The 23,072-nt window shown below is 45.0% G+C and overlaps 1 protein-coding gene across 1 annotated transcript; it reads right to left on the bottom strand.

Annotated features, from left to right (window-relative positions):
* Positions 1-351: 351 nt before the first annotated feature.
* shdb (Src homology 2 domain containing transforming protein D, b) lies at positions 352-21,230 on the bottom strand. Its single transcript, XM_076087822.1, has 7 exons — positions 20,766-21,230; positions 19,738-20,121; positions 17,755-17,905; positions 14,851-15,087; positions 6,516-6,690; positions 4,495-4,614; positions 352-1,836 (listed from the first exon to the last, which is right to left on the bottom strand). The coding sequence occupies exons 2-7, from the start codon at positions 20,068-20,070 to the stop codon at positions 1,650-1,652; spliced, it is 1,203 nt and encodes a 400-aa protein (XP_075943937.1). The 5' UTR covers positions 20,071-20,121; positions 20,766-21,230; the 3' UTR covers positions 352-1,649.
* Positions 21,231-23,072: the final 1,842 nt, after the last annotated feature.

Raw genomic sequence — 23,072 nt, 5'->3', positions numbered from 1 at the left:
CCGTCTTTCTGGGTGAGTCTAATGAGTGTATTGCATAAAAACGGGAATATTTTGGAAGTCTTTTCTTTTTGAATCAAAGACAAGACCAAAAAAAAAAGATTTTCCTTCTCAAATTGCTTTTGAGGTGTAAAGAGGTGGGAAAAAAAATACACAGTATTTCACAAGAAATGAGAGAAAGCCTTACACCAGTCTGAAAATAAACATGATTGCGTGTAGCAGAATTTGGTTTTTCAGACAACTCATCTCCGAACCCCTGCTGGGGGGTCCCAGCCCCCCAGGTTGGGAACCACTGATCTACATGTAGAATCAACACTCTGCATACAGATGAGATGCTTCAACACAGCGGGTAAATTATACATCCCGTCATCTTTTTATTAGGGACAGAAACTGGCCATAATAATAATAATTAATACAACCCAGTAAATTTTGGATAAAGAAGAAGTGATGAAAATATTTTTTCCATTTGTCATTTCCAATGTTCATAAAGTGTTTGGAGGAAGTTGGCTCTCCTCTAAAATCAGTGTTTGCCACAAAATGCTGCAACCAGGCAGCAGACATGGGAACCCATTCCAGATGGCACGCATGTAACTCCAACACAACTCACCAACTAGCATGTAAGGACTCGGCCGAGTGAAAAATCTGCGCTCAAATATGTAGAAAGTGTGAGAACGCGGCCGACAGTCACAAAGTTTGAGAGTTGCGTTTCCTGCATCTCAGCTTACAAGCTTAACTTTAAGTCAGTGAGAAGACAATGACAGCAGTAACAGGTTGCCTTTCTTTTTTTTTTTTTTTTTTTACAAACCCAGCATTGTCTACCAAACGAAACGCAAGCAAACGACAAGAGATCCAGGTCAGCGAGGTCAACACAAGTACCAATACAACACAGCGTCTCTGTTGCTCAGGAGGAACTAACAGTAACATGGAGATGTGTCCAGCAAATCCTCAACGTACAGCAGCACGACAGTGCAGAGCAGACTGGGTGAAGATTAGCAGGTGCGGCTTTGTGTAGAAAAGCATCCGAAATATAACTGCTGTTGGTAAAAACCTTATATCTTTGAAAATAGCTTCTTTTTTTTCATGGAAAATGTAATTTTCCAACATTTACTTACGACAGGGTCTCCCAAGCCCGAGGATGACAATTTAATGAAAGATCAGCTAAATATGACTAGTGAGGTTTTCACCTTACAACAGCAATATTTTTTTACCAGTACCAATGAGGTGTTTTTTGTGGAACAGCAGTAATTAAATGTAAATTTCCCATAAACTGGGGCATCAGTACATTCAGACTTTCTCCCAGCTCCGCTAACTTCTTCTGCATTTCAGTCAGCTGTGAAAGACGTGTAATAAAGTTCAGTTCAGTAAGGAAACGAGAGAGAAGTTACAGCAAAGGCTGCCTAAAGTTCAGGTGTTGCATTTCATGTGAATCGATCCCCTGGATGTTAGAGACACTTGGCGCAAGTACAACAGCAGTGGTGGGCGAGGGCATTAGCCCACGGCGTGTTGAATCATCAGAAGTAGTCCAGTTGTCTCTTCTTGTAGTTCCAGTCCAGCAAGAAGAGAGAGCGGTTCACTCCGCTGGGAAGATCCCATCAAACATTCAAGCTTTACGTGTCCGATCACAACGACGTCCCGGAGGTCCAGGAGGAGCGTCAGAGTGTCTGCACCAGCACGGGGAACAGCAAAGACAGATGCTCGGCGCCTCGGATCGGGAGTTTGTGCGTGGTGTAGAAGTGGATGACTTCTGGGATGGTCTCAAAGAGAGGGCTGTTCTGTCCCAGCACGTACTTGCCGTCTTTATACTGAGTGAACTTCATGTGCATGAAACCCTGGCAGCTCCTGTGGGGAGAAAACAGGAAGAAAGGGTTTATAATGGAAGGAGACGAAAGAGAGTGGGAGAGATGGAATATGAAAGTGAGAGAGGAGTGTAGGAGAGGGATGACATGAAATGTGGGGCACATAAAACGTCAGACATTTTGTCACATAATGACAGCCCGGATTTATGTTCACGTCTTTTTTTTTTCTGCGCTTGGAGGACATGATTCCAACCAAGATTTAACACCATGTCACAAATTAGGAAGGACGGGACATTGTGATGGATGAATGAGTGGTGTAACAGCTCGGGGGGGGGGGGAAGACAAAAGCCAGAGGGAGAAAGACGAACGCTGGACTGTGAAAGTGGCTTAGCCGAGAGAAGCACACTGGCTTCCTCCCTTTAAGTGATATTCAGCCACGACAGGACTTCCCCTTTAAGAGCCAGCCAGTCGTGATGTATGTCTAATTATAGAAGCAGAGGGAAAGAGGACGGTTGAAGTCGGTCCCCATAATTGTCATTGTTCTAGTCAACCAAATTAAATTTTATAGAGAAGTTAAACCCCCCAAAAAACACTCGCTGTGACTACAAACAGCCACACAACAGTTTATGATTTGTTCCACTGGCCTCAAGAGCCAGACGCTTCATCACTCGGAGTTGACAGCACGCTTTCATCCGGTCCCGTTTGCTTTGGGGACTCTTTGTACCTCATGATACATTAGAACGTACGAGAGCTCCTCCATAAATATTCATGCTGGTTTAATTCTGGCAGGCCTGTCTGTTTCAGTGCCGACTCACTTTTCATGTTCTTCATCTCGTCTCCAGTGAACAACCGTCATCATTCCTCCCGTTGTCCACGTTACTATCAGATCTTACATGAGGTGAGGTTCACTTTTTCCAAGGCTAGCTGCATTATTTCACACAGTTTAGCTGTTGATATTACACAAGCTGTCCTTGCTGTCATCACAAAGGTAGCGCCAGCAAACCAGTCACAACACCCTGATGAAGACCAACCTGCTGTTTCTTTCCAGTCTAGACACAGACATGACTGAGTGGAGACATAAAAGCTCAATTTAAATATATTACACCTTAGGCCTTAATACTGTAGTTTTGGCAGCCGTTTCTATCTGCCATGATAACATAGCACCCACCAAAGTATTTGCCGATGTCTGAGGATCAAACAAACAAGCCATTGGGTTGTAACCATAATCTCTAAAGCGCTGTGTTTGGGGGTAAAACCCAAAGGATTACGGTGTACATCACTCATCTGGCTGAAAGGCTTTGGTGTTCGAAGGACAATAGCAATTGGTATAAAAAAAAACAACTTCTGCACATTTTTTTGAATACATACACAAGCTTTCAGTCTTCTCTCCAGGCATACTAGACAAACAGAATGCAAGATCACTCAAGTGTGCATTCCAGTAAATGGCCCTGATGCAAAATACCTGACACAAGATAACACTCGAGGGTATTGTCGTCCCTTGGCATGTGCAGACTACAGAAATGGGGGACAAGGGGTAGATTAGTGTCAGACAGTGGAATGTAAGGAATGTGAAAGTAGGTCAAAGCCTTTAAACTGTGATGGAGTTATGACTACATATGAGTTTGGGTAATATTGTGGGTGTTTACTTTTGCTTTTTTTAACCATCTTCTCTTCCAAATTCATTTAGCTGATCAGGAGCTTACTTCAAAACCTGTATGATCATCAGATTGTTCTTGTTTCTTGCCACCTCAGACTTGTTTTTGGTGTTGTTCTGTTCCTCGATACCAGCAATTAGCTGTTATTACTGGTTAGATGGCCAAAACTAAGACAATAAAGGCCGTATGAAACTAAAGTTTCCCTTTAAGCCGATTAGAGATCTAAGCGGCTTCGAGTCTTTACAGATTGGGCAATGAAGGACAGTCCCACATTCTAACCAAGCAAAATAACAGATTTTGCCATTTCACAAGAATTCACTACTTCCAAACCTCACACACGCCAGCTGGGAAACCATTGCCAGTAGTGACCTTGTTGCTTGAGCAAGTGTGCATGTGTGTGTGTGTGGTTGTCAAACCCACTCTACTCATGTAAATGAGTAATGCATGAGCTTGTTTATATGTCACCCCCCTTACTTCCCTCCCGGATTCCCTTCTTGTGTGGCCCACAGAAGGTAATTCATATTCATTAGTGATTACGGCGAGGATGATGTGTGCACTCAAGTGTGCTCTACCTGCCTGATTACCACTTAGAAGGCCCGCTGGGGCCACATTGGAAGGCCCCAGAGAGGGGCCAAGGATGGGCTGAGGACAGAGGGATGATGGGAGGGCGGTGTGAGGCCGGGACAATGGATCGCGGTACTAATTACAAGGGAGAGGTTTGACCAGATAAGCAGTATTGCGCCCTGCAAATGAGTATCGGGAGAGGAATCAGTGCGGCAGTGATCTTGAGTGGGGGTGATGGTGGAAGGGAGACAGAGGAGGGAGAGACAGATGGAGAGGTGTGGAGACTGCGATATGAGATCGCTAGCTCAGGTGGCTTCACACACACACACACTTCTCAGTCGCATGGCAGAATTATTTTTTAATTTGCAATTAAATTGTAACACTGTTTATTGGAGAACGATACTGAAGGTGCACAGGTGTTTGCTTAGCTTGTTGTGGTATGTCAGTCAGTGTAGGGGTGTGTGTGTGTGTTCGTGTCTTACCGTAGGGACAGGGAGTAGTCAGTGCGGTTGGTCTGACTATTTCTCACCAGGTAGCTACATTCTTTACACAGCGTTAGCAGCGACTCTGCCTCCGAACGCGACAGCGAACCGTGGTACCATCTGATGAACAGAACACACACACACACACACATTCAGTTAGATATGGTAAAGGTGCTAAAGTTAAGTGTGATTGCAACACATATTTTTACACCTTTTGCTGCTGGATGTCGACACTAGCATAGAAACTCTGTAGTTGTTATTTTATCGATTTGAATCCAAAAGATGATAATCAAGTGAGAGGTAATTATTGGTAGTACGAATGTTTCTAGAGATTAATATTCAAGATTTCTAGGGAGAAAAATTAATACCAAATAAAAAAGAAACAACTTCTCTCGTCTCATTTTTCACAGCTGTACATTTTCAGTTACAGTAGTAACACCACAAAAGTATGGTAACGTGCTCACAATGACAATGCTAACATGCAGATGCTAAGCAGCAGGTGTTTACCACGTTCACCATCTTAGCTTAGCATGTAAGCGCGCTAACATTTGCTAATTAATACTAAAAACAAAGTGCAGCTGTGCCAGAATTGGCATTGGACGAGTATTTCTGCCAAATTTTATGGCAATCTCTTCCATAGTTTTGGAAATTTCACGAAAAACTACAAATGCCAACCTCGTGGTGGCGCTAAAGGAAGAATAAGGGAATCGCCTCTGGGGACCAGGAATGTCTGTACAAAATATCATGGCAATTTATCCAGTAATTGTGAAGATACTTCAGTCCGGACCAAAGTTGTGAGCCAACAAACCAACTGACAGACAGACTGAAACTGCCATCCATAGAGCCTTTCCTGTCTTGTGGCTGTAAATACATGCACAACAAAAAATGATACAATAATATAAAGAACTGTTTGGGATAAACACAGCCAGTAAGTAACATAATTATATTCCTGCAGTGAAAATAATAACGACATTTTCTTAGACATGACTTGGTGAGGTGTACTGAATGCTACAGGTCGACAGTGATGCTGTTTCTGTGTAAAGCAGATCTAAAGGAAACACAAAGCTCAAAACAGCCTCTAAGAGATCATCAGGGAGTAATGGGGCATAGTAATCAACTGCCATCCTTAAGTGAATCTGTGCACATGTATCTGTTTGTGAGCACAACACTGTGTGCGTCATGTGTGCGCACGTGCTTGTGCGCTCAAGGGGTGTCATGTGCTTGGATTTCATTAGTAAAACGGCCTTTTATGAGCACAGAAACAGCACATGAATTACACCAATGATGTCTGAAACTACAAGACCAAAGTAAATGCTTCCTTTTAATGTTCCGACTTAATTAGTTCTCATTCTAACCTTTCGCAGTTCTGTAAGCTCTCACCGCTGCTGCTTAGCCTAAACACATAACTGCTTCTTTTGAATGTGTCCGTGCCCTTAATAGATCAAAGCGGTGCAATAAAATTCAGTTTTTTATTTATTTGTGGGATGTACAACCCCTTTCTTACTGAAATATTCAAAATCAGTCAAATAACAACGTATGATAATGTATGAGCATGGCAACCATGCAGAGACACTTACAGCCTGCAGAGATTAATAGTTTATGCTAATTGCGTTTACATGCACAAATAATTGCATAATTTATATTTGTTTGATGAATTTAAACAACAGAACCCAGAATAATGCTCCAGACAACATGCCTGCTTTAATCTTATGTTTCTGTGATGCGTCTTATTCCTTACAGTACTTGGATTGCCACATGTGTAACTATTGCACAGCATTGTGGGTACAATTTGCAGCTGATTGGAACTGTATGATCAGTACTATTACTGCTATTTATCTTTCTTCATCCTGTATTATATTCAAGGTAATTAAATGTATGACAACAGAGACAATCATTAACTATCAAAAGCCCCTCATTTGATTAACCCTTAATTGGAGTGTGTGTGGCGTATATATATACACTCAGACACATTCATGTGTTAATGTAGCTCCTGTGGGTGTAACAGAAGACTGCGTACATACACCTGCTTCTCCAGAGGCAGAGTAGGGTCCACTCTCTCCCCCACCATGGTGAGGCCTTCCTGCGGCATTCGAAACTTCATCCCCCCTCCTGCCAGAGGGCTGGACCTGGGCCCCGGTGGACGCAACCGCTCTGTGGGCGACGAGGAGCGGTCCCACTCTGCGCCATCAAACTGCACTGTTGGCAGACGGGGAGAGAAAAAGTGAGTCAGAGTATTTACACAGTGCTATGATCAAAGGGGATTAAACCTCACAGCAGGATTTGGGTAAACACCAGACATCCGGCTATTGCAAAACCACGCATGCAGCCGAGAGACCTCTCGTGGATGGGTCAAAGTAGAGGACAGCAGGTCCCGGCCTGACAGACTGCAAAACTATCAGCATCATCACAATTACCGGCATCAACATTTTTATGAGTCACCGAGGGCAGATAAGAGACAGGAAGTTGGCGTCTTCCCTGCTTGGCTCTGTTGCAAGTCTTTGTCTTCCACTCGGCTACGCTGCAGATTACTTAATGTTGACGATACTGATTCTATTCTGGAGCAAATTACGTGTACAGACCAAAGTGTTATTTACCCCTTCTGCGCCTGATTTTGGTGAAATTCAATCTACAGAACTTGTAATTAAACATTAAGTGTACCGTAGCACTTTGAAGTACCTTAAAATGAACAAGGCAGACATCTCAATTTAGAGGGAGCTTTTCATGCGTGGTTGATTCAGGAGGGGAATGTGGTAATTTAAGAAGGGAGAGCTTTAAACCCCCCCAGAATACTGACAACACAACAAAAGCAACAGGCAGGGACAAATGCAAGGTGGTGCAGATGCAGGCTGCAGGGTTGTTGTTTTTTTTGGATGGAGGTAGAGCAGATGTAGGACAACAGCTGGGTCATGAAGGACAGGGTGACTGCATACACGTGTGTTGGCGGTGACAAAGGGAGGCAGTAAAGGGGGAGGGTTGTGTTCAGGGTGGGAGGTCACCTGGCTCTCTGACTGGGGGCTCCTCCTCCAGCTGACCCACCGGGGCGGGCCAAGGCAACTCCGACAAGTCCCTCATTTCTAATAGAGGGAAGGGGAGCGGGGAGGAGGCGAGAGAAAAAAAGGGAGCGACAGAGTGAGAAAACAGCAGATGGGCTCGAACAAAGTAACTATGGGAGGATATGTGAGAGAAGTGGTGGTGATTAAAGATGCAAGACTGAAATCAGGTGCAAGATTTGAATGTGAGGAGGCGAGAGTGAGCAAGAAGTGAGATGTGGAAGCCCTGTTGAGAGGGTGCACGTGTGATTACATGACAGCGATGTGGTGTGTAATCAACTATACCTCCTGTCATGAAGAAAGGGAATAAACTCTAGCTCCTGTCTCTTTGCTTCATCACACTTGTGGAAAAACCATCTTCAGACCCTTTATTTACATCATGTTATCATGTGTGAAAAGACTGAAGAAGGCAAAGAAGATAAAAGCAGAGAGGACATGAGAAGTCAGTGGCTGCATTATTTATAGTCATTTGAACAAATCCACTTTAAGAAACTGTCTAGTAGCAGTAGATGCAATGAAAACAAAACGTGACTTTATGTGCACTGCAACCCACAGAGCAGTGAGCCAGAGGAACAGCGGAGCGCGGGGGCAGAATAATGCTCCATTCACTGTCCTACCAACAGTAGCAGAGCGGCAGAAGGTTCACAAAACTGAAAATAGCTCATTATCTACCGTGGCAGGCAACCGTGTACTTTAACAGTCATTACTGCAGCCTTACACACACACGGACACACAGTCGCATTATGCGATTTGCCAGTTCCACACCGTGCATTCGGCTCCTGCGCACAGCGAAAAACGGATTACAAAACAAATAAAAGGAAAAGTGGGGTGACGTCTTAATGAGCCGACAAATCCAAAGACCCCCCAGGCCGGCGACATCAAAGGCCATTTGAATAGGCGTTTGGAGAGAGACCCAAGCTGTACATACATGCCCCTCTCCCTCCCTGGTTAATTATTGAGCAGGCAGACACACTCCGCCACTTTCTCTGGCTCTCCGTGAATTATTGATGCGTGGCGCAGTACAATGGCCCCATCTGGAGCAGCCCGCACCTCCGCTGAAGCCAGGATTAAAGTGTGGCCTGGCACCCCTCAATAGAAGACATGCACGCACACAAACACACCCGACACCTCGAAACACCAGCTCTGCCACACTGCTGCCTGTCCGCTCGCCACCACATCACATTTCACACCTCTAATTTTCAAGCAAAACTGAGAGTCACCTATTGGAAAGATAGAAGGGTGTAAAGGAGAAGCACACAATAGCAAGTGAAGGGTAACAAGAAAGGAGAGAGAGAGAAAATAGAGACAGCCAAGACAATTTATTACAAATGTGCTCAGAGTGACAGATAAGCTGGGGTAGTGGTGTTACACAGACGGAGGGGGAAGTTCCATCAAGATTCCTTTTCTTTGGTTTTCAGGTGGCTGCTGTCCCTCTTAAGGAATCATTCTGTTTGGTGTTCTTGAATATTGTACCTTGAAAGTTGTATTTTGCTTTGCCAAAAAATAAGAGGTGAGATGATTTCAATTGTTTCCCCAGGCTTATCCTAATTGCTTTTTTGGCTTTGGACATGGATGTTTCTGGCATCTATTTCATTTATCTTATAAATTGTAAGGCAGACCATTCAACTTGTTCAGCCCTCAGTTGTACTTAGCTCCACCCTCTTGTGTCACATCTGGTTGCAAAAAAAAAATAAAAAAATAAAAAAATAAAAATAAATCACTGTAGTCCACAAACCAATGGGTGTTGTCACAAGGACAATGTCAACTTCTTATATACAGTCTATGGTTCAGTCAGACCTATCTCCAGCACTGGTAGTGTGGAGATAGGTCTGGATATGCAAGGCTAGATTTAGGGTAACCCCACGTAACCCTGCAGGCTCCACCATGATAACTGGGACTAGTGTCTTTCTTTTATCTGGGAGAATTGGCCGCTCTCTCTACTGCAAAAGGCTGAACATACACACAAACACACACAAACCTTGCCACAACTCCTCACTGTGATAACAAAAGGCTGAATACCAAGCTAACACACACACACACACGCGCAGACAATCACGACATGTCACTCATTCACTAGAAGGGAACATCTGGCTTCCATTCACTTCTAATGGGAACCTGTGGATCTCTCATAGATAGCAGGCTATTACAAGACAATGAGAAGCACTAATGGTTTACGGACAAAGGCACTCTCATCAGCGCTCACAGCCTCGGTTCATGATTTGTGCTTAAAATCTACTCCACTGTATTCATTATATATGCTTAAACAAAGGAGTGTTTTTCCACCATCAGTTCCGTTTCCCATCTTACCCCAGCTGAAGAAACGGGCTACAGCAATTCAGTAATCTTTGGTCTGCAAAAAATCCCACATGTGCTGGTGCCTCTTCTACCTGCTAGCAATTACCCGAAATAATGTGAGGGGGAGGGAATGACCAGACCTTTCTGTGTTGCACACAGGACACATCGCCTTGAGTGACAGATTACCGACTTTTCAAGCACACCAGCTGTTTTCTGTGGCCATGTAATAAAGGAAGAACAGACAAAGACAATGGAACAGCTTCATTAGGTCCATTAATGAAGACATCTGTTTTTCAAACAGGCCTGGCATCACATCTTTTCTCCGCACACAAAGACCTTCTGCTGGGCAAAATGGTCCCCAGGCAGACAATTAACACCTTATGCCGGTGAAGAAGAAGAAGAAAAACACAAATTCATACAAGTTTCCTTTTCATAATATGCATCCACACCATTTAGATTTGAATTTCAACCACCACACGTCTTGTCCGTGTATCCATTTTCCAGGCATTCATTAAATCTATCCCTCTTTCCTCCTCGCACCGCTTTCTTCCTCTAAGTGGGGCATTATCTCTCTTTTGATATTCCCTCGCTCCTCTCGTCTCTTGCCCTACTCTACTTCCATCACCCCTCCACCCGTCTCTCACATCGGGCGGCGAGAGGGAATCACGAAGGACATGCCTTTTCATTAATGTCAGTGAAGGTTCACGCTGAAGGAGAAAGAAATGCAACAATGGGGAGAAGGAAGGGGCAGGTGAGAGGAAATGTGACAAAGAGTAAGAGTAAAGAAACAGAGGAAGCGACAAGAGTCCTTCCACTGTAACGGTAAATTGATGAAGAGGCTGGTCAGATGGAAATGGAAACCTTTTTTTTTTTTTGTGTGCGCTCACATTTGCATGCACACACACAAAAATACATTTCAAGGCCCCTACAGGGACATACACACATGCAGAACTGCCCAGAAAACCTTGTTCTGTCCTGTCAGACACAACACATACAGATGCAGACCATCCATCAAGGTGTCTTTGCAAGCTCTGCTAAACCGACCTTCCGTATCACTTTAAAGCACCCTTCAGCATCTAGCCCAAAATACTAGTCACACAAGAATGGATAAAGCAATCCAATGCTCTGGATGCTGATCTTAAGTACATTAAAGGTTTACCATGTTCAGCATCTTAGTTTAGCATGCTAACATCTGCCCACTAGCCCTAAACATAAAGGTCAACTAAGGCTGATTGAATGACATTAGTTTTGCAGATATTTGGTCATAACCCAAAGTATTGGACAAGTTCAACCTTTGACCTGATGATGGCTCTAGATGAAAAGTGAAGGGATCCCCAAAGGGATCACCCGTGAGAAGAGAACTCTGTTGTGAAGTTTGATTGTTGATTTTAGAAAAAAGAAGGCAAAGACGCACACCCTCGTCAGCATCATAGGAGCTGAGGTGGAGCAAGTTTGCAGATTTTATGTTCCTGGGAACCAGCATCACAAACAATCTGACTTGGTCATCACACATCTCCATCCTGGGGAAGAAAGCTCATGAACGGCTGTATTTCTTAAGGAAACTTAAAAAGGCAAAATCCCGATGGGGACATGCATGTCTGTTCTGTTCCAAATGTCATGCCATCAGAACATTTTACTCAAAACCACAACATCATGGAGGATCACAAGGATACCCACTTTAACGTGTTTTTGTGCTGTAAACAGTTTGTCTGAACCAATTTAAGAGAAAAACACAAGCCGTTTGCCTTTATGACACACACATTCATTCTGGGGAGCTTCCCAGCAACAGCCCCTGTCTTCTGCTGTTGCCTAATGAGCAGCTGGACTGGAACAAGTGGAGGATAAGTGCTTTTCTCAATGGCACCATGATAGTAATTTCTAGGGGTGGAAACGTTATTCATTCATCCGTCCTCATCCAGATTTCCAGCTGATTTGCGACTCTCTAATCAAGCTCACACTCCCATCTATCGACAGCCATCATCTCCATGCAACAGCTCAAAGCTCCTTTACTGGACTGAAAACTGACAAACATGAAATACCGAAATAACATGAAACATACATTCATCTGTTCGTTAGTTGTTGCCATCAGAGAGATAATTAGATTGTGCCTTTCATTAGCGCACTAATTGGTGCCGAATGGTTGCAGAGCCAATCACTCTCCGCTGGACTGTCTATTGACTTCCAAGAATTAATGACTGCTGTAATTTGAGTTGGATGGTGGTGACTGGAGACAGCTTTCTAACGTCGCAATTAAAACCCACCGAATTGAGAGCAGTCCGACCCCTCAGGCACTGCTAGATTCACACTCGCACAGCTGAAGTGGCCACTGGAAAATAAATGAAAATGCTTTGGAGGCAAGCTTATTTCTGATACCATTTGAAAAACAGCCGTAGAATGCAATACTCACCCGGGCGATTACATTTAAGCATGGATAAGCTGTGAAAATCATAATTACAGAGATTCTCCTCAGAAGCGCTTGCATGAATGCAATGCACGCAAATCCACATACAATACGCACCAGCCGCCCCCCCCCCCAACACTCATTTGTGCCAACATGCACACAACCTCTTCTCACCCTTGAATTAGGGGGCCTGATAATCAGAGCTGGAAAACCTAGTTGAGAATCCACATGTGTGTGTGTGTGTGTGTGTGTGTGTGTGTGTGTGTGTGTGTGTGCATGCGCCTGTGTGAAGGTGATGATGAGGGGCTGCTGGCAGATTGCGAGGCCCCCCCTTTGCCCCCTGCAGCGGGTTATCTGAGTGAGTGTGTCACATCCACAGGGAGGGAGGGCCATGGGGACAGCACCATCACCGCTGCTGCGTTGGCACATAGATATATATATATATATATATATAGATATATATCTATGTGTGAGAGATGCGTTAGCAGATGACGGATTGCACCCTGCCACAATGGCCCCGACTCCCCCCGACCATTAATTCTCCTCAAGGCCCCTCCCCTCTGCAACACTGGGCCTCCACAAACAGCCAGTGAGCTGCCACCAAACATACCATAACCTTCCATTTCTCTCCAGCTAGCTTTCTCCACAGCCTCTCTGTCCATCTCTCTTTTTCTGCTCCGTCCTTCTCATCTCTCCCCTCCCTCACATGTGGGCCGTGCCTAGCAACGCAGAGTGGCTCTGGGAATATGGATTAAATGTGAGAATGGAAAGCACTGTTTGTGTGTTTACACTCCAGTGCTTTGGTCTGCTCAGACAAGACAGCACGCCAGCTCAGAGTGCTGACTCCAAATGGAAAAAACAAGGGGTCAGACGACTCGAGTCGCACAAGCGTTTCCCTCCACTGCGCTCTCTAATGGTACTGTGAGCACTGCTCTGCAGGAGCGCAGACTGTATTGCGGCACAAAGAGGAAAAACTGGAGAGGAATAAAGCGACAGATGAAGCAGGAATGAGCGCTAAGTAGGCGAGGGCTGATATTGGCTTTTAAATTAACTGTCGTGCGCCTCCTTTTAAAATCACCTCCACTCTCAAATAAGTTACGGAGCCTCTTTGCTGCTCCTCTGCTTAATGCGATTACAGCCTGAACACGGTGTGAATGTCTTTGTGTGTGTGTGTGTTCAGACAATGGTGCGCTGACCATGACTCTCTTATTACCACTGGATCAGTCATGCACACGCAGGCATGTAATTAACTGAGAAGGGGGGGGGGGGGGGGGGGGGGGGGGGGGGGGCTCACACAGGAGGGAAGAGGGGAGGAGAGGCGAGAATGGAGGGGAGTGCGTACGAGGCTAGGTTGATTTATTATCCCATCACCTTGACCTCGGTGACTTGGAGATGCAGCTCAATTAAGCCGACTTGGCCTTGCCTGCCTTACACTGATCCTCTCCTAAATGACCCATCAGTCCAGTTCTGTTTCCCTTTACCCCTCCGGTTCTCTCATTTCTACTTCACTCTCTCCCTCCAATTATATTCAATACATGGAACGTAATGAGGTTTGGGACGTGACATGCACCGTCTGAAAAATAGTAATCATGCACGGACGCCGATTATTTTACATGAGGATTATGAAAATAAAGGATTCGTTCCTCTGCTAACCTTCTCTCTCATACACACATACACAAGACATCGCTGACAATTCTAATGATCATCTCAGAGGTTGTTGTTGTGACTGTGGTCCGTCATATGTGAGAGAACAATAAATCAATGGTCAGCAGGAGGTGTTTAGATGCAGTAAAAGAAACGGAGAGATGCGTGTCATCTGAGCTGAGACAGTGAAGGTCAAATCACTCTGTTTTCTGCACACACACAAAAAACAAAAAAGGATTCCGAGCTGTAGTGATGGGGGAAGACTCTACATTAAAAGGTCAGGACAGTTAGAGGAGTATTTCACTATGTAGTGATGGCAGCATGGCTCCCTGTGTGCTCCTGGCTTTGACCTTAAAAACAGCCCTTAACCATTTTAACAAATCCATTTCTTTCTTTTTTTAAATGCACATTTTGTGAGATACGTCTTATGCTTGACACCCAGAAGCTCCGGGAGTTGTACAATTGTCTGTGTAGTAGGGATTCAATGTTTGGCTAAAAGACACTTACAATACATTGATGATTGCCAATAGGGCGGCATTAAACCGGGTGTTCAGGTAAAAGTGATTTTCCTGCAAACTGCTTCGCCATCCTAAATATTACAACCTCAATTGTTGCTAAAAGCTTATATTCTGGGACGCTCTGAATATCGATTTACATATGCAATGAAGCATGATTCAGCAGCTCCATGGTCTAAAATGTATTCGTGAATTGATTGCCTGTATAATTCTGACATTTCTCAGAACAACTGCCATGTTCTCCAGTTGGAAAATTACAAGCCAAGACCAGTAGACAGTCCAGTCAGGGGAGCATTCCTCCAATCAGGTGAGAGAACTTCTAATTGAAGGACAGCTTATCGATTATCTCTTGTACAACCTACATAAGGTCACCACATGTAGGTGGCTTTTGCCAGACCCTGATATTTATTGACTTTACTGTAAGAATATTGTCATAATCTTTGCCAGTTACCTGCAAAAGCTTTGGAGATGTGATCCTTCTTCCATTCCCAGGGTTGGTCATACTCATCAGCCGGTCTCTCGTCGTCTTGCGGCAGCCTGCTGCTCTCCTTGCTCTCCTCCCGAGGTTCTCCGTACAGCAGCCCCGGGCGCTGGCCTCGCTCATCTTCATAGGGCGTATCGTAGAGCTGCACTCCGCCCCGCGACCGTCCTCCTCCTCCTCCTCCTCCTCCTGGACCGCGCTGCAGCTCTGTTGATGCATATGCAAAACAACACAGATTCATACCCCGACACAGGCAAGCACGCAAAAATAAAAATAGAAATCTTCTTGGATGCGTTACCAGTCTGCAAGACACAACAGGCAACGTTAAGAAATCATATTTGCCAGTAGCGATGAAGTTCTCTGAAACACAAGTGACATTATTCTTCAGTCAAAAGAAAAAGCCTGTTGAGTTCTGACATGACTTGAATTAGAGGAGAGAGAAAAATGATGTTTACACAGCTTTGCCGTGGGCTCAGAATCTCATATAGGGGGGCTTAATAAGGCCTCGGGCTAGATGCTGAGTTGCAACACGTTAGACAAACTCCTCCTTTCTCTCGTCCACCTTAAATCCCAGCAGCAATCTAGCACGGCTCACAACAGCATCCGTGTTCCCTCATTAACATTTTCATCACTTTCTCAGTGGGTTCCAACCCGGGAAATGTTTCTCAGCACTTGCAACTGTTGTGTGGCGTCAAATATGGCCATGAGATAAAAGGCTTTAAGATTATTGACGCACAAGAGGAGGAAATCGGATTTCTAAATGCATCAAAAGGAGCCTCTAGGCTGCAGCAGCGATGGCGCTTTGATATGTTGACCTCAAAAATGTACCCTTTAAAAAAAAAATACAGGTGGTAACAGAAGAGGAAAAAATGAGGGGGGAAAAGAAGGAGTCGGCATCTTTTGTGCACACAGCCGGCAGCCTTGCAAAGGAGGTGCACTCCCGTGAGAAGGGAACAGGACTAAACAGAAGGGTTCCCCGGTGAAAGGCAGGGGGGAAAACTTTAACCTTCACACGACAAGACACTGCTATTGAGCGGCCCTGTAGTCACCATGGCGACCAAGTGGAGGGCTTGGGGAAAGGCCCCGAGGTTGTGAAGAAGAGGGCGGAGGGGAAACGGAGAGAGGAGGAGGACGAGCAAGGCGAGGGAGGAGGGATAGAGAAGGCAGTGGGGCGAGGAACAGGAGGAGAGGGAAGAGTAAAAAGGAAGCAGTGAGGAAACAAGGGAGGGAGGTCTGTCAGCGTTTGATGTTAAGTCATTGAGACAGAAGCACAGCGGGGCTGAATGCTGCTCTACCTGCGCTGGGAACCCGCGGTGTCAGCGACAGCCTGGAGATGGAGAAGATGAAGGCGGGGAGATAAAAACAGGCGGAAATAAAATGAGAAATTCATAGTAAATGGAGGAAAAACACAGGAAGGGGGGGGGGGGGGGGGTTGGGGGCAGAAAGACAGAAAGGTGAAATAGATTGAAGACTGAGGAGAATGACGACAGGACGTGTTTAGGCATACAGATGAATGTCAGAGCTGGAACGATCTTTGATCCTTGTGAACTAAACTAGAAGCACTGAAGATGGTTTTTTCCCCTAAAACGTACAGTCAAAAAAAGCACACAGGTGTCTTTTGAGGACAGTCTTTGTGAGAGATAATTACTATCCCGATCTGGAGTCAGTCTTTGCCGCTCTGCTGTGTGTTTTTTGATGAGTAACAGCAGACAGAGACAGACGGACAAAAGCAGGCAGACAGACAGACAGACAGACAGCCCTGGAGTGACGGGCTCAATTCAAAGTCAATGAAAGCGCTGAGACAGACGACGCTTTGCCAAACGCTCTGCAATCAGCGCTCAGAATCTAATCTCCCCAGCTGCAACGACAAAAGATTTTGTTCAAGGTTTCTCAATTAGGCAACTGAAGCCTGATAGTATGAACTTCATTTGACCACCAAAAAGCCAGGGGAAAGTGACAACGGACAGAGGACCGGACATAGTTTTTGCGACAGAACAGATTAGAGAGAAAGCCAGACTCCCCTCAGGGCCGGGGAGAGCCCTCCAGATGAAGTGAGAGAATGGAGGAAGAGGAGGGGGGGAGGCTTTAACACTAAATCGCTGGGACAGAGCGAGGGAAAGGGGCAGACAGAGATGTTATGGGAGGAGAGACAAATGGAAAACGATAGATGTGAGCTCGATGATGTGGGAGAAACTCACAAGGGAGGAGGGGAGGCTCTGAGACTGGATACTAGGCAGACGCCTCTAAAGGGATGTTTCACCAGGCTGAGAGCGTGCGACGGGCTAAAAGCACGGCGGAGTGGACAGGTCCAACTAATGTAGAACCGTCATTAAACCGGAATTACTGAGCAATACTGTGTTTAACACTAGTGATCCTAGAACAAAGGAGAATATGGAAATAAGGATGCAGTGTTCTGCAACTGCAGAAACACTTCACTATAAAAATAAAAAAAGAAGAAGAAGAAGAAGAAGGGCGATAACGACTGAATAAGTCATTGATCATCTCAGGGTTGTTCATCAAAAAGAAATTGCTGACAGATTTAAGATCAATGACGACACTTCGTGCCACAGTTATACGAGATGGTGCGCCTGAAAAGCAATATAACAGCAGACTGCTTTTTATGTCAGGTAAGAAGTCTGAATTTAACCCTTCAGGATGTTCACTTACTCTCATGTTATGAAGGCAATTCTGATTAATTAAGTAATTAATTATTGGATGGGTTTACGACATGTGGAGAGAACTAGCAGAGAGAACTATAATACAAAAAGGAAGCAGGAGAGGGAATGGGACTAAAGCACAGCACCTCTATGGTAACAATGTGGGTCACTGAAACATTAGAATACTGATAAGACACCGACCGATGAGTGCACTGACCTGTTATGACCCTCTGGGCCTCATACGGCTCCATGTAGCTGTTGTTCTCACAGGGAACAGGTCTGAGATCTGGCTCTGGCCTGTGGTCCACGCGAGCGTCGAACGGGTCAGAATAATCTGTGTCGCCTGCCAATGGAGCAGACGGCACCACCTAAAGGACAAAACACATGACTGATGAAGAGAAATGGGTTCGGTCACAGAGCATCGACGTGTCGTTGTCGGAAACAAAACGTCACCATTGACATTTACACAATAAATGCAAACCAATTTCTAATGTTGTTGTTTTGCAGACACAAATTTAAAATCACAGATTTCTGACTTTCAGCCAGCGTTTAAAAGCAGTTATTCAAACACTTGAATTAAAGCATCCGAGACAATAGCTCATCAAGACAAGAGATGGAGAGAGCAGCGCAACACTCTTCACAAAGCAATCACACCCTCACTGAACGGAGCGTTAACTATATGTTTGGTTACAGACAAAACGCGTTTTGGTATCATCAAGACACTAATTTCCATCCTTCGTGTGCAACATCGCAAAACCATACCAAAGCTATAGCAGCTATACAATGTAGTTCCCTCTTAAAACCCTTGAAGAAGGGACTATATCGCACGTTTGTTGCTATGTTTACATGCAATGCAGCCAGAAACCATCCTGTCTGAGGATCATGTCTTTTTTTGTCTGTGGGAAGAGAACACAGAGTGTAAAGAGGGTGCTGGTTGCACAGTGATCAGCTGGCACAGTGACAGCTACACAGGCAGCCATATGGTCACAAACACACACACACACCACACACGTACATGTGCATATACCTATAAACACATACACATTTAGGCAAAGGGCTCTCTTCCCATCTTTCTCTCTGACAAAGGGATTCGCTGTCACAAAGGCTCGCTTCCTAAATTCCCGCTAGACGTGCACACGCCCTCACTAAATTACATTTTAATCCCATGTTGATTCTGTAACAGGTTATCTATCGATGCACAGGAATCTGCAATGTAAATCAGAGTGCGGTTGTTCCCACAGACCCTGGGAAATTAATGAGAGCAGGAGGAGAGTGGGGTAGAGGGGGGGGGGGGGGGCTATCGACTGGAGTTAAGACTATTACTTCAATCCTCTTCAGGACTTTCGCACTTGTAGCATTTTTCACGAGCCGAGTCATGGATTTAACTGCAGCTATGAAAACCCTCAAATACTCCTTAACTTACTCAGCATATGAGAGCAGAATTGACTTGAGGACCATTTCCTTGTAAAACCTTTGCTTCCGCTCTAGTCGCTCCGTCTCAACATCCGTTTGCCTTTGTTCTTCGCAGTAGCCATGAATGTTCTCTACAGCACGACATGCACAGTACATAGCCAGAAAAAGCACTGCAGTCCCGATGACACAAACAGCACCACGGAATAAATCATACCTCCCCGTGGCCCTTGGCATATCACCGTACCCAGCACTGTATAAGGCCCCTCACATGTGCTCATGCGGGGGTCTCTCTCAGCTTGGAAAACTAAACCCCATTTATTATTTACGAAAGGACATAAACTCAAGGGACTGTGACCCTCTCCGACTCAATGGTCCGCTCGAGCCATCAATAATTCTTTCTTCCATCTAGGGTAGCGAATTTATGTGGCGCTTGGGATGTAATGTGATTTATGTAAACAATGCATATTTGAGACACACATTACTAGTCACTTGCTTATGGAGTCTGATCGATAAAGCTGTCACGGTGATGGAAACGGGATGAGAAGTAGGGAGAGCATGTTTTCTATCCTTCATCACTTATTTGCCTTCCCTTCATGCCGCCCTCTCACTTCCTCATAAAAAAAACTGAATTTGTCATCACCCGCTTTTTGCACACACACACACACACGCACACACGCACACACGCACACACACACGCACACGCACGCACACACGCACACACGCACACACGCACACACGCACACACGCACACACGCACACACACGCACACACGCACGGAGGCTCTTACAGGCTCTTGTTGGTCCTCTAAAGAGACAGTACTGAGGAGGATCTTGGTGCGTCCCAGCTCCTGGGAGTCCACTTTGATCAGTCTGTGTTTGGGAGACTTCACGTCCACACTGGATGACTTCATGGGAGACCCATACACCGGTGTGGCGGGGTCAGAGGTCCCAGACTCGCCCCTGGACCTGTTTTCTGAGTCCTCGTAGGGATCCTCGAAGTCCAGGTCCCTCTGGAGCCGGTAGGCTTTGAGGATCTCGCTCTCCGTGTAGTCTGGTGTGGGCGGCTGCGGAGGCACCTTCCTGCTGCCAAAGCTCAGGTAGTCTTTCAGCCACTTGGCCATCGCAGCTCTGCTTCCAAACGTGCTGGTGCGTGGCGGAGGGGGAGCAGGAGGCTGCAGGGGGCAAACAGGGACATGGGGGTTATTGCTTGGCCTTATTTCTCATGATAGTGTGAGCTATGAATTTGATTTTTGCAGCATGTTTTTCTGATTGTTGCAAGACAATTGAAAGATAAAAAGAAAATCACCAAAAATAGATTTTTTTAATTCCCAGGTCCTGATCCTTTCACAATATCTGTGATGGGCAACTTTCCACTGACAGCAGAGCCTCAAGTGTTTACATGCACTCATGTGCCATTAAACTACACCAACAGCTGGGCTTTATGCACTCCTTTTGTTTTAGGCAGGGAGCAATAACGTCTGGCATCTGGACTTTGCCCAAAGGCTGCGATTACAATTCACACCCCTGCAATAAAGTCCAACGTTGACGTGCTGATAAAAAAAAAAGAAAAAAAAAAGACAAAAGACTTAAAGTAAATAGCAATGAGGAATTAAAGAAATCGTGTTTCAAATTTAAACATCGTATCAATTGCTTTCATTTTGTAATTTAACCAACATTAAAACATAACATGTTTAGTTTGGGCAGAGACGTTTTTGGAGAGAGCTTTAACCAGTTTTTAACTTTCAATCTTAACAGTCACAAAAACACTGGATTTAATTACTAGAGAGCGCTGCGCTGTGAACGCGCACTCACTTACCAAACCTATTCAGTCCTTCAGCCACTTTATTCCGCGTTTCTTCATGTCGAGCACAATAAAAGCGGCACAGAAAAGTGACAAATCCTTCCACTGCTCGAGTTTTTTTTTTTTTTTTACTCCACAAGAAAGGGAACAAAAAAAAAAACGGCAGCTTTTCTGGTACAAAAACAAAAAGCACTGAAACCCGCCGGAGTTCCTCCAACGACTGACGGCAAACGTGCGAGTGAAGCGAGCGACTACAGCTTCGAGAGCAACTCAGCCGAGCGGTTAAAGGGGAGGCGCTTCAGTCCCAGTGGAATATCCTCCTATTCCCTTTCGCAGTCAGCCGACCGTTCATTCATTGAAATATCTGCACAGCACACCGCCTGCAACAAGAGATGCATCCTCTTTCAAAACCACTAGAACTGCTGCAAGCGGGGGAACAAATGAAGAAACCGGGGAGGTAAAAAAAAAACAAAAAAAACAGAAATCAGCTCGCACGAAATGTGCTCCAAACGTGCATTATTGATTCGCATGACATCACTGGAGAATGTTCCTGTTTTAGCTTCACTGAAGGTTTTTCAAAAGGATTCAAAAGCTGAAGCCTGAAGGGGGAACAAAACTGTTATCTGCTTCCTTTCTAAAAGTTTTGGTGGAGTAAGGAAATCTCATCATCATCTACAGTAGAGTTTAGACAGATGTGTAGACACAAAAACACTAGTTATTACAAAAACAAGAGGACAATAGCACTGAGGCCTGTCCACTCTGATTGAAAACTAATGCATTTGGGGTTGAGTGTGTGTTTCATTCGTTTTGTTTTCATCCTGTCTTGAGTGCGTGTTCATCCTCCCACAGATGTCCCATTAACCGTGTAGTCCAGGCTGGTAAATTGGATTGTGTGCTACAGTGGGTAGGGCCATCTAAGTCTGTTAAAAGGCCGTAAATGCCTCCTTCTTTACGACACTCATGAGCTCACTTTCTCCCAGTGGCGGGGAGATGGGATGAGGTCATTGTGCTACAATCCACTCCCACCACAACCATCAACATTATCCCATCAAGACCTTCACATCGTCCTCCTCCTGCCTGCTCCAGTGTTCACCAAGCGCTGACTTCAGACCCAAAGGGGGGGTGTGTGTGTGTGTGGGGGGGGGGGGGGGGGGTGGTGCCACAGGGCTGCAAACATCTCGCAGGTCCCTGCAGTCCAATTTAAACCATTTATAGCAGTGAAGTTGTAAACTTGAAGACACGATTAATTTCATGACATCAGCCGACAGAAAAGGCATGTCAAAGTTCTCCAGGGTAGAAAGCCCCTCCGGACTCCTCGACCCCTTTATTAATGTCTCCTTCTTACTGCACTAAAAAGATGCTTTTTTAAAAAGATTGTGGCGAAACAAAATCTTGTGGGAACAAGATTCATACTGAGAGTCATTAACATGTGGGAACAAGATCAATAAGATGTGTTACAAGTCTTATCTTCTGGGAATGATACAGATCTTGTTGGCACAACATGGGACCTTGAGACAAGATCCATCTTCCCACAGGTGAAGATCTTTTTCTTCAGATGTCAAAGAAATACCATTTTCTGATTCTTCTTCTGCCCTTTCTTTGCATTTTATCTCTTGTCATGAATGTACCAGTAATCTGTCTCATCTTCCCCCTCCCCACGGCTACACATTCCTGTTTTTCATCCGCACAACACCTCCTCTTAACCCAGTAACATATTGTTTCCATCCTGGCTATATGGTGAGAGACAGAACTGTACGGAACAAAAGATTGTTAACTGAGCAAGAGATGCAAAATCAGAGGCAGAGAGAGAGAGAGAGAGAGAGAGAGACAGGCAAGCTGTCAGACTCAGCGAGAGGAAGACACATGGAGAGCACAGGGGAGAGAGGAAAACAGAAATGGGAAAATCAGGATCTCTCCCACAGTGAGAGATCATCACAAACAGGCAGACAGACAGGTATTCAGTCGTTGCGTTTTCCTTTCAAAGTGTAAACAGTTTCATAGGAGCCAAAAGTGTAATTGAATCAAACAGAAACAACAAGGCGCAGTGGAATATTTCAGATAATTAATAAGACTCCCTCATTATAAAGGGCTAAATATGGATGTGACATTTTCTCCAAACTTTTAATAAGTTGTTGCTTTTTTTTTTTAACAGCTTCATTAATTACACAATCATGCCGCAGAGCACGAGCGGCCGTAGACATTCATGTACAACCTGACACACATCGATAAAAGTTATCCTTTATTGAAGTCATGCATTTAATTTAGGGTTGGAAAAGAGGCTTCACAGTTGAAAGACTCTTCTGTAGTTTGTCCTCTGCTGTG

This window comes from Anarhichas minor, unplaced genomic scaffold, assembly GCF_050575085.1.
Source record: "Anarhichas minor isolate MPS153535 unplaced genomic scaffold, ASM5057508v1 ptg000010l, whole genome shotgun sequence".
NCBI lineage: Eukaryota > Metazoa > Chordata > Actinopteri > Perciformes > Anarhichadidae > Anarhichas > Anarhichas minor.
This window is presented reverse-complemented; position numbering and strand designations above follow the sequence as displayed.